Genomic DNA, 13,021 nt, shown 5'->3' on the forward strand with positions numbered 1-13,021 from the left:
TTCTGTCTTTTGTAATTGCCAGATTTACTAATAAAGGTGCTTTCATTTTCATTTTGCCTGCCATTAATACTTCCAATGAAGTCTCTTGATTTGTTCAGTGCATTCCCAAATGTTTCCCTCTCCATTTTGGTAGGTCACAAGCTGCAGCTTCACATCGGTCAGCAGGTATGTTTGACCTCTTCAAGGACATCCCTGAAGTGTTTCTGCTGTCCTGTTGCATGATCGAGTTCCAAGTAGAGCAAATGCTTCAGGAGTCTAGTATCAGGCATACGAACATGTCCCATCCAGTGGAATTGCTTTTGAATGATTAATACCCTGATGCTGGACAAATTGCCTAGGGTGAGGATGCTGATGTTGGACTGCCTTTTTTAAAATTTATTCATTCATGGGATGTGGGCATTGCTGGCTAGAAGAGCATTTATTACCCAACCCTGATTGCCCTTGAAGGTTATGGTGAGCTGCCTTCTTGAACCACTGCAGTCCATGTGGTGTAGGCACATCCACAGTGCTGTTGGAGGAAGTTCCAGGATTTTGACCCAGTGACATTGAAGGAACAGTGATATAGTTCCAAGTCAGGGTGGTGTGCGCTTTGGAAGCGAACTTGCAGGTGGTGGCGTTCCCATATGTCTACTGCCCTTGACCTTTTAGGTCACTGAACTTTTAATTTCCTCTGGTTTGGGAGGTGCTGTAATAGGATGGTGAGTTACTGCAGTGCATTGTGTAGACCAATGCTTCAAACAACACCTGCCCAGAATGTGTCAGAGTCTGCAGAATACCCATTGAACGGGACTAGAAGCTAGTCATCCCCGATCCTGAGGGGCTGCCTAAGCACCCGTCATCAACCTTCTAAGAAGGTATTTGGTTCTTAGAGAAGGAGGCCCTGTTTTATCAGATGCCTGCTGCCTTCAAAGAATTTCCGAAGGACAGTAATATGGTTCCACTATTTAAGAAGGGTTGTATAGATAAGCCAGGGAACTACAGGCCAGTGAGTCTCACATCAATTGTACAGAAACTATTGGAGAAAATTTTGAAGGAGAGAATCTATCTCTACTTGGAGAGGCAAAGTTTGATCAGGGATAGTCAGCATGGCTTTGTCAGAGGGAGGTCATGCCTAACAAATTTGATTGAATTTTTTGAGGAGCTGACCAGGTGTGTAGATGAGGGTAGTGCAGCTGATGTAGTTTATATGGATTTCAGCAAAGCCTTTGACAGGGTCCCACATGGGATACAGGGTAATTTGATAAGGTGGATTCAAAATTGGCTTAGTTGTAGGAGACAGAGGGTGATGACAGAAAGCTGCTTTAGTGACTGGAAGCCAGTGTCTAGTGGCGTATCACAGGGATCTGTGCTGGCTCCCCTATTATTCGTTATTTATATAAATGACATAGATGACTATGTGGGGGGGTAGGATTAGTAAGTTTGCAGATGACACAATGATTGGCTGGGTGGTTAACAGTGAGGTTGAGTGTCTTGGGCTACAGGAAGATGTGGATGGGATGGGCAGATGGAATTTAACCCTGAAAAGTGAGAGGTGATACACTTGGAAGGAGTAATTTGACAAGGAAATACTCAATGACCGGTATGACACCATGAAGTTATGAGGAACAAAGGGACCTTGGCATGTGTGTCCATAGATCTCTGAAGGCGGAGGGGCATGTTAGCGAGGTGGTGAAAAAGGCATATGGGACACTTACCTTTATCAATCGAGGCATAGATTATAAAAGTAGGGAGGTCATGTTGGAGTTGTATAGAACCTTGGTGAGACCACAGCTGGAGTACTGTGTGCAGTTCTGGTTGCCACATTATAGGAAGGATGTGATTGCACTGGAGGGGGTGCAGAGGAGATTCATCAGGATGATACCTGGGATGAAACCTTTAAGTCATGAAGAAAGGTTGGATAGACTTGGGTTGTTTTCGTTGGAGCAAAGACGACTGATGGGCGACCTGATCGAGGTGTATAAGATTATGAGGGGCATGGACAGGGTGGATAGGGAGCAGCTGTTCCCCAGTTGAAGGGTCAGTCACAAGGGGGCATAAGTTCAAGATGAGGGGCAGGAGGTTTGGTGGGGATGTGAGGAAAAACCTTTTTACCCAGAGGGTGGTGACGGCCTGGAATGCACTGCCTGGGAGGGTTGCCTCACATTCTTTAAAAAGTACCTGGATGAGCACTTGGCATGTCATAACAGTCAAGGCTATGGGCCAAGTGCTGGTAAATGGGATTGGGTAGATAGGTCAGGTGTTTCTCATATGTCGATGCAGACTCGATGCACCGAAGGGCCTCTTCTGCACTGTGAGATTCTGTGACAGATTCTGTTGAATGTGATGCAAGGGATGCCAATCAAGTGGACTGCTTTGTCCTGGATGGTGTCAAGAGTCACGTGTAGGCCAGACCAGGTACGGATGGCAGGTTTCCTTCCACATTAGTGAACCAGATAGGTTGTATGACAACCAGATGTTTAATTCCAGATTGCTATTGAATTCAAATTCCACCATCTGCCATTGTGGGATTAGAACCCAGTTGTCCAGAGCATTACCCTAAGTCTCTGGAATACTACTCTAGCAACAATACCACTATGCCATTACCTCCCTTTGATTTGTTTGAAACATAACATCCTGAGGTGTCTTGACAGGGTGGATGTGGAGAGGATGTTTCTCTTGTGGGAGAATCTAGAACTAAGAGTTGCTGTTTAAAAATAAGGGGTCACCCATTTAAAAGCGGAGTTGAGGCGAAATTTGTTCTCTGACGGTCGAGTGTCTCCGGAACACTCTTCCTCAAAAGGCGGTGGAAGCAGACTATTTGAATGTTTTGAAGGGAGAAGTGGATAGATTCTTGGTAAGCAAAGGAGTGAAGCACTATCGGGGGTAGGTGGGGTGCAGATTTGAGGTTACTATCAGATCAGTCTTGATCTTATTAAATGGCAGAGCATACTCAAGGGCCGAATGGCCTACTCCTGCTCCTTGTTCGTATGGTCAAATGTTTGTAGATGGTGGATAGGAGGCGAGTTACTTGGCACAGAATTCTTAGCTTCTGACCTGCTCTTGTAGCCAAGCATTTATATGGCTAGCCCAGTTCAGTTGATGGTCAGTGGTAATCCCCGGAATGTTGATAGCGGGGGATTCGGTGATAGTAATGCCATTGAATGTCAAGGGGTGGGAGGTTGGTTAGATTCTCTCCTGTTGGAGATGGTCATTGCCTGGCACTTGTGTGGTGTGAATGTTACTTGCCACTTATCAGTCAAGCCTGAATGTTGTCCAAGACTTGCTGCAAAAGGGGATGGACCGTTTCAGTATCTGAGTCATCGCGAATGGTGAACATTGTGCAAACGAACATCCCTACTTCTGACTTTATGATGGAGGGAAGGTCATTGATGAAGTAACTGCAGATGGTTGGATCAAGGACACTAACCTGAGGACCTTTTGCAATCATGTCCTAGGACTCAGATGACCGACCTCCAACAACTACAAACCATCTTCCTTTGTGCTAGATATGACTCCAACCAGTGGAGAGTTTTCCTTTTCTCCCCATTGACTTCAATTTTGTTAAGGGTCCTTGATGCCACACTCACTCAGTCACATGCTGCCTTCATGTCAAGGGCAATCACTCTCACCTCCCCACAAGTTCAGCTCTTTCCCCACGTTTGGACCAAAGCTGTAATGAGGTCAGGAGCTGAGTGGCCCTTGGAACACAAACAGTGCAGCGAGCAAGTTATTGTTGTGGAAGTGCCACTTGACAGCACTGTTGACGACACCTTCCATCACTTTGCATGAAGGTCAAGAATAGACTGATGGGGTGGTAATTGGCCGGGTCCTGTTTTTTGCAGACAGGACATAACTGGGCAACTTACCACATTGGCGGGTAGATGCCATTGTTGGAACAGATTGGCTCGGGGTGTGGAAGTTCTAGATCACAAGTCTTCAGTATTATTGCCAGAATAGTGTCAGGGCCCATAGTCTTTGCAGTAGCTTATCTTGCCACTGGATTTGGAGTATGACGTTGCGAAGACACCGCTGGTACTACTTGAGTGTTTTGAGGTGTCTGCAGTAGATCATCCAAGTCTCCAAAGCACATAGGAGCTTGGAGATCAGTACTACCTAGCAAACCATGACCCTAGTCTTGGGTTTGAGATCCTAGTCCTCAAATAGCCTTTTCATCAGTCGGCTGAAGGCTGATCTGGCACACTGGACGCAATGATGAATTTCATCATCTGTCAGTCTTCGTCAAAAGGAGGCTCCTGAAATACAAAAATGGTCTACTTTTTCCAGGATCTTGTCATTGATCTAAATCATCGGCGTGGGGTGGGAGGGGGAGCAATATTAGTTATGGAAGCTGGTTTTGAAGAGGTCCTTAGTTTTCCAAGTGTTTAGTGAGAGGTCCATTTTCTCATATATTCTGGAGAAGGAGTCAACAAAAACCTGGAGCTCAGTTTCTAAATGAGCATGCACACAGTTTCAGCGTACAGATGATGCTTACGACTGAGATTGGAGTAGTTTTGGTTTTGAATTGAAGGCAGCGTAGGCTGGACAGTTTCCCATGTTTTGTAGATTGTGGGTAACTTGTTGGAGGTAAGGTGCTGTGTGGGGCATGGAAAAAGAAGAAGAGGGTTAGTGCAATGACACAGCATTGTTTGACTCCAGTTTTCAATGAGATATGTTTTGTGGTGGTTTCACTGGCAAGGATCATGGCACGCATGTCATCATGGAGTAGGGTGGAGGATGGTGACAATTTCTGAGGGTAGCCAAATGTGAGGAGGATACTCCATAACGTTTTGCAATTGGTGTCAAAGGCTTTTGAGGTCAAAAAGGCCATATCTTGCTGTCAGTGCTGTTCCTTGCACTTCTGTTGCATTTGCCGCACAATGAAGATCATGTCTGTGATGGGTGAAAACTGCACTGAGACTCTGGAAAAAGTTTATTGGCCATTGAGAGGTGGTGGCTGAGTAGGATCCTTGCAATGATCTTCCCTGTGGTAGACAACAGAGACACTCTTCTGTAGTTATGGCAATCAGACTGGTCTCCCTTCTTGAATATTGTCGAGATTCCCCAAGCATGTGCTCCTCTTCCCAGATGGAGGGAGGAGGCTGTGCAGCCGTGCCAGGGGTGTATCTCCACTATGTTTCAGAATTTCACCTGGGATTCCATCTGCCCCAAGGGCTTTGGTGTTTTTCAGCTGTTGAACGGCTTTTTCCAACTTCACTTTGAACCAGGGGAACGCTGAGACCGAGTCAGAGAAGGTATTGAGCAAACAGTCAAGGACATTGGAGTTAAAGACAAGAATCGCAGTTGACAAGTTCTTCAAAAAATGTTCTCGCCAGCAAGCACAGACTGCCTCTCTGTCCTTGATGAGCTTCCCTTCATGCTTTGCTCTCAGAAGGGTAGGCCCTCAAATGCTTGGACCATAGATCATCTTGACAACGTCAAAGAAACTATGCATGTTGTTGGTGATTACAAGTTGTTGGATCTCCCGCCACTTTTTCTACCCAGAATTTATTCTTTATGTCGTGGGTTTTATGCTGTACTGCTGCCGACCACCACCTATAGGGCTCCTGCTTTTCTCAAGTCATAAAATTTCTAGTCAATTAAATTGTGCTTATCAGGTTCTATATTTCTTGGTTGCTTTCATCAAGCCAGTCATGACATTGCCTTGTAGAGACACCAAGGACCTCATTGCAGATGTTTGTTTTGGTGGATTTTACGGTTGACCAGGCACTATGGCCACATTTAACTCCTGGTGGCTGGAGGTTGGCACTGAGGTGCTGACAGAGAAAGACTGCCTTGGTGGGATTTTTGATGCCACTGATGTTAATTTTCTTGCTGAATTACTTTTATTGCCTCTGCTGGTTGGGGCCAGGCTAATGGAGAAAGTAGATCGGCTAAGTTAGTGATTAGCCCAGTAGTTTTTGGTACCTATCACTGTGCCAGTAAATCAGTAGCCTGTCCATATGAGTATTCTTAACAAAATCCAGCAATTTAAATGCTGGTAGTAATCCAGGGATCCTCAATTTTTATGAAATATTGACAAGATTCAATCTATTAAAGTCCATTCTTTCATGGGATGACCATATGTTTTCCAAAATGTATACAAATCCAACCAAGCCTCACAGGCATTTAACAGATCATCATTCTTGTAAATTTCATCCAATAACTCTAATAGAAGGTCTAAATCTTCATGACCATCCAACTGAGAGGCATCCATCTCACAAAATACTTCAATTTTGATTTTACTTCATGTAAAAAACAGCAAAACCAAGGCCATATCTTGATTCTTCTTTGGAAGGGACGTAATTAGTGTCCACATTTTCACTAATTCTTCCCATTGGTCATATGGTTTATTCTTCAAGAATATTGAGGATATCATTCCCCAAAAATATCCACTGGCTTTCTGCCATTTCCCACAATGGCCACGAGGATTGCTGTTCCCTGTCTGAATTTTTTTCTCTTATTTTCCAACTTTGACCTTGAAGCAACCATTCTCTGCTACCGTTTTATAATCCAGAAAGCCAGTTGGTGAAGGATAGAATGACCTCAATCTTTATATACTTTTATAAGCATTTATTTAGCGTGCCCCACCTAACCCAACAACCACAGTTTCATTCTATGTTGATTGATAACAGCACAAGTGACCTGCCAGTTAATGTCCATCACCTGCATACAATTAAACACAATTAATATATAATAACGTCCTAGTCCAAATAAAACTGAATTGCGGACCTTGGCATACCCCTCCTGTTGTGTGCTGCCTTTTCCTAAAAGGCAATTTTTGGATTGGGGAGGTGCTGGGGGCTCCCTCTACCCTGTAAAACTGAATTGCCTGGGTTTCATGACAGATGAGTTGAATGTCTGGCTAAATTTGGACATTCCTGGCATAAAACATAAAGCAAAATATTGCTAATGGGGTTACAGGTGAAATCCAGAATACATTAATTTAATAGCTAAGGAAGGTTTATCAAGGAGAATGTTGATTCCCATGTAAAATTTGTAAATTAACTTAGTCAAATGTTGCTATGATCTGGTGATGCCAACAAACTGCTATCACCTTTTTTCCAACTGGCAGCGTATCAATGACTGACCAGAGGCTAGCCCTTAACAACAGCTTTCAGCAAAACTACTTGATTAACAAACATTAAATATATTCCTCCTGGTTAAGATTTGTCAGGGATTTTGCTCTCCAAGTTCAAAAATTTAAATAGGCAATGATGCAAAAACATTGTATTGAGCTTCACTAACCTAGATCAGGTGTGAAAGTAAAAGGCTGCACTTCATGTGACCTTCCAGCATTGGTTACGACATATATTCCAACTGAAACTGGTGACGTTATATGTGGATTGTGATATGGAGGAACTTTAACAATAAGATGATTCTGTGAAAAGAAAATAGAAAAATAAAATCACATGAATACAGATACTATTAATAATCTCATCCTTTTTAACAATGTGTAAAAAAAAAAATGCATTTGCCTGTTTAATGATAAAATAACGCAAAAGACGTGGCTTAAAGAAAGACAAGAATTACATCTCAACCTTCCTGTTGAAAGGATTTTCAGACAGTTTCAAAAAGGGATGAAAAAAGTGGATCGCAATATTGGTTGAAGGAACCATCACAGCTGTGAGGAAAGGTGATACATTAGAATGGTCATCCAATTAGGCCACATGGGTTGAACTGAAGAACAGCAAAGAGGCAATCACACTGCTGGGAAATTGCGAGAGGGTGCGAGAGAGCAGGGTGGGCAGGTGTGAACAAGTGGGCGTGAGTGAGAGAGAGAGAAAGAGAGGCACACTGAAAAAAAGAAAATATGTAGACAAATTTCTGAAATATGCAAAAACAATAGGATAGTAAAAGTAGAGAACTTCATCCTTATATTATCCTAATATTAACATGGGTAAAATCAACATAAGTGTAGAGGGGCAGAATTCTTAAAATGCATTCAGGAGAAGATTTTTATTCAGTATCTAACAAGCTCAATAAGAGAAAGCAAAGTTTTAGGGAATGAATTTGGCCAGATCCAAGGGTTATCAGTGGAAGAGGATTTTGGTGGTTGTACTTCATGTAGAGGTGGTATACTGTAAAAAAAAAAATCAAACATTTGCCATGTTAGCAGGAGAACTCCACATTCCAATAGTGATCATTTAGGTTGGTTAAATAAAAAATGACAATTCCCTACACTCCCTCATGACCGAAAGTCATGACAGGGGAGCTACAGGCAATGTCCTATTTGGACTGAAGTGACTGCCTTGGAAGTGACTGCTGGGAGAACCCAAGATGGTATCTTGAAGGAATAAATCAAAGATATATATAAATATAGATATACTGTGACATGACAGTTAGGCATAAGAGAAACAACATAATGGAAAAGACAGGATGGAAATGGGCATGACAGGAAAGTATTACGGGAAATAAAAGAGTGACACTACAGAAGAGAGAGCGTAAAGTTGAACATAAACATTCCTTAGCCTTCATGAAAAATGCTCCGAGTGCCTAAACTCACCTGGTGGAAAAGTTCCATGTCAATTTCAGCTTCTGCTTTCCAAGGACTATTCTCATCTAGTTAAAATTAAAAAAAAATTAAAAATTAATAAACAATCTACCAATGGTTAGGTTTTCAGACATGCTGCTTGTGTGACATAAGTGTTCATTAGAAACAGATCGGAGAAATCTTCTTAAAAATTACCGTGCCTAAAGATGGATTATAATGCAAACACAATGAGGTAGAGCTTAACAGCAGTCTTATTCTTGGGCAAGTGAATTACTGCCCATGCCCACAGAATACAACATATCCAATACTATTTTCAAGTTAAAATAAGAAATACCAATCTGCCCTAATGGCTGTGGCAAGTTTACTCACTGCCCAATGAATAGCTTTGCGTTACTGGCTGTGTAGGTCTGGTCTCCCCAAGCTAATTTATCTCAGTTGGAATAGCAATAGTTTAGAGAGTGGATAACTAGATGAGCTTATCGGGGGTAGGCAGGAATGCGGAGTTGAGGTTACAATTAGATCCCACTGAACTGTGGAACAGGCTTGAAGGGCCAAATGGCCTACTCCTGCTCATGTTTGCTCTCCAGTGAGCTTTATAGGAATTGTGCATGTATAGATGTCAGATGACAAACAGGACTGAGCTCAGCATCACACATTTAAATAGCTTCTTGATGTTCCAAGTCAAGGTTCATACATGAATATATTGATTCGACCAAGATTTGAGAGAGAGAATAAAACTGCTTAAGAAAAATTGGAGAGAAAATAATTTTAAGTAGAGAAGACACATTAGAAATACAATTATTTCAACTACTAGGACTTTTAAAAGTCTCAAATTTAACATGAATAATGTTCAGATTTGTTTCCATGTGAGCTTAGCTCTTGATTATCTTTTGAGTCCAGATCATAGAGTTCAACAATTCCAGACTATAATCTCTTTACCTCTATTTTGTCTCATTCTCTTCACAAATTTGTCTTAATTTTGTCTGTCTTGTTTTTGCTTTCTGATATCAACTGTTCATTATTCTGCCATTTACACCTTCTCTGGACCCATCTTTTGTTTCTTTACTTGCCCCATTACCACTATTCCCACCAACTCTTATCTTTTAATGTCTCCCATTGTCCATCCTATCATAGATATTTCCCCTTTTGCTGTTTTTCCACCCTTCTCCATTTCAACTCTTTAAAAGTTGTCACATATCTAACTTTTCCCAGTTCTGATGAAAGGTCATATCTCCACAGATGATGCCACATCTGTCGAGTATTTCCAGCACTTGATTTTTATTTCAAATTTCGAGCATCTGCAGTATTTTACTTTTGTGTTATTGCAAGATCATCACCCCCACTTTCAGAGGTGGCAGTTGCTAAATTGTGTAGTGAAGTGCAAGGGTGTCTCCATTCCCAGTTGCCGGCCACAAACGAGGGGTAAAGGGCCTTTGGACAGGAGGGGGAAAGTGCCCCACTGTAATGAACACCTCTACAGCTGCAGCTATTAATTAGCACAGTACCTTCCCTATTGAATGGAGCCTGATGGTTACCAAAAAACCACTAGGCAACTACCACCATTTCAAGAATGCCCTCCTGACTCGGTGAGTACTCTGTACACACTGATGCCACCTGGATTTACCTTAATTAAGCCCTCAAAGTTGGGTAACGAGAACCACCATCACCCATCTCCTGCAGAATCTTAAGGAAGCAGGAACGCGTCATGGAGCTAGCCCAATGGGATTTCCTTCCTGTTTGAGTCCACCTGCCTTCCTGGCCACCTCCACAGGCCCTTAAAAATTCTGCCTTCTGTATCAGGTTGACTTCATTCATAGCACTTCTTATTCAGAGGTTGTGGATTTGAGCCCCAAAGCAGTTCATATTTTAAGGCTAGTGATTCAGTAGCAAATGAGTATTAAATTGTTAGAGATGCCATCCTTCAAATAAAACATCAAATTGAGGCTCTGTCTCCCTGTTCCAGTTTTTCTAGACCATGATACTATTTGGAAAAAAAAAGGTTGTTTCGTTTTCTTAGCCAATTGTTCCTTCTTCAACCAATACCACAAAAAGCAGATTAACTATTCATTCCTGTTCATGAGATGTTTCAAGCCATGACAGGTTTCTGTGTTTGCCCATGCAGTCCCTGTACCTTAGAAACAATGTTCTGCATGCAATAAGATGTTACAATGTGATAAGTTATGTAAATATTAAAAGCATAATATAAGCATTTTTTCTGGAAAGGATCAGTTAGTTAACTACAGTATTCAATACTTTTACCCATACTTTAAAAGTTACAATTTTAGTTTGTCTACTTAACATGGAGCTGGTACACAAATGCCTTTGAAAACAGAAATCAAGTTTTTTTTCAAAACAAGAAACATCTTTAACCTGATTGACCAGATACATAGAAAGTATTATATAACTGAAGATCAACTCTTCTCCCAGTTAATCAATTATTAAACCCTCTTCATACCATAGTGTGTGAAACACTTGCTAAGGATTGGTAGTTCATGGAAAAAATATACCAGTAACATCAGTGATGTGGATTAAGGAGCAATAAATTGTAGACTGGATTCATAAGTGACTCACTCCTGTGAAAAAAAAATCCCAATCTTCATTCACTTACACTAAATATAGAGTAATAGTACTAATGGCCAGGCTTGTTTTCAATTGATTTTGCATTTTTTATTGTTTTTTAAACCCTCACCATGGGCTACGTGGTAGTCTACCTTTTTAACTGGCGTGGACAGCAGGAATGGGTTGCTTCAGTAAGGAGAGAAGGTAGCAAGAATGTATCTTAAAAAATGTAACAAAATTATCCAGGAATAATTCTTCCAAGATGTGAAACTGGAGAGCTGTATGCTTTATTGCTTTGCCATTCTAAGTAAAAAATAGCTTTGACAAAGTTTATGCAACAGGATTTATGGTTTCCCACAAAACAAACCAAGTGCTGACCATGTTGCTCATAAGTCAGAAGATATTTATATGGTTAAAAACAAAAAACTGTGGATGCTGGAAATCCAAAACAAAAACAGAATTACCTGGAAAAACTCAGCAGGTCTAGCAGCATCGGCGGAGAAGAAAAGAGTTGACGTTTCTGTTGAATGGTCATGAGGACTCGAAACGTCAACTCTTTTCTTCTCCGCCGATGCTGCCAGACCTGCTGAGTTTTTCCAGATATTTATATGGGCTTGGTTCACTGGTCATTTAAGTTTCTGTGATGTCCCATTATAGAGCTTCTTTGTATTTGATAATTTGTGATATTATTTGGAATTATTTTTTGTGACAGCACTTTTCATGTGGAAACTGAATGCACATTGGTGCAAGTTATAATAAGTTGAACTGCAGCTGTTGGGAGTATTGCAGTTAGCCAATGGAGACATGAAGGCTAAAAGACTTTGAGACAGCTAGTATTGCTCAGTTATTGAATCGAAGTGAGGTGCACCTAGCAGTTAATCCCATCTGTGCATCATACTACATAGATGAGGTTGATAGCTGTTACATAACAATAGTCTCGTAGTAATCAAGAACTTAAAAATGTTTAATTTTAATTACAGAGCATCAACTCACCTGAATTATTCTCTTGAAAAATAACCTTTGTGCCTTTCAAAAAGTTTTTTCCAATCAGGAACAACTCTTCTCCTCCCTTCACTGTGCAAGTATGCAAGCTTTTTTTCAAGATCTCTGGTGCTCCTGCTGGTTGAGCTTCAAAATGAAAAACAAGTTTATAATACACCAAAATTACGCAGTAATTTCAAGATTACGGTACAAAAATCCTGAAGGATTTACAATATGACAGTAAAGGATGGGAACAAGTTTTTTTGGTGTTTTAAATCATCCATTATCTCAGTATCAGAAATCTAACTAATGATATAAATAATCAAACCACCCTGTACTATATTTTTAACCTTACATGTACACGGAGCAGGTCAAGCTGAACTTTGAACAATCTGTTCTAGGGAATCCATGATAGGAGAGAAATCTTACCAGTATGGATCACTTTAAAAATATATATAGTGACCTCTTTTAACATGGTTAGTTTGGTAATCTTCCTGAGATTGGTTTTTAATTAAGGATCAAGTTGTATAAATCAAAATGGCTTTCAATTTTAAGCCCATCGCATTCATGTTAGTGCATTTGCTTTATGAGATGTATAGGTTAAATTGGTTGAAATAAAGGTTAAACTGCTTTATAAGGTTTCAGAGTGATTTTACTGACAAAAAATTATGGTTAAGAAATACAAAAAAAAGAAACATACATAATAATGAAAACAAGTTTGATTCCCTATTCTACCAAGATCCCAATCTAAATTACACTGTACTGGATGACATGGAATAAAGGCTAGACAGCTCTCCAAAGGAAATAAGGAACTTCACTGGAAGTCCTGTACAGCTCTTAGAAGATAGCCAACTACAGTGCTGGAAAAGGCCTAGGGGCAGATCGTCCATGCAATATTCCTATCAACTACAGCAGATGTTTATAACAGTGTTACAATTTTTGGATTCTTAAAAAGCCTTTCCTATCTGAATGGTTTCACAGCAGTCTGCAGAATCTTGTCCACCATGGAAA

The 13,021-nt window shown here is 40.9% G+C and overlaps 1 protein-coding gene across 2 annotated transcripts in view; it reads right to left on the reverse strand.

Moving 5' to 3' along the window:
* Positions 1-13,021, reverse strand: part of nfat5b (nuclear factor of activated T cells 5b) — a 200,039-nt gene that overhangs the window by 81,048 nt on the left and 105,970 nt on the right. For both annotated transcript variants that reach the window (XM_041190961.1, XM_041190962.1), the window contains exons 7-9: positions 12,023-12,157; positions 8,483-8,538; positions 7,225-7,357 (exon numbers count right to left, since the gene is read on the reverse strand). In XM_041190961.1, the coding sequence (XP_041046895.1) occupies positions 7,225-7,357; positions 8,483-8,538; positions 12,023-12,157 (324 nt within the window). The remainder of the gene's footprint in view (positions 1-7,224; positions 7,358-8,482; positions 8,539-12,022; positions 12,158-13,021) is intronic.

The sequence above is a fragment of the Carcharodon carcharias genome, chromosome 7 (genome assembly GCF_017639515.1).
Source record: "Carcharodon carcharias isolate sCarCar2 chromosome 7, sCarCar2.pri, whole genome shotgun sequence".
NCBI classification, from domain to species: Eukaryota; Metazoa; Chordata; class Chondrichthyes; order Lamniformes; family Lamnidae; genus Carcharodon; species Carcharodon carcharias.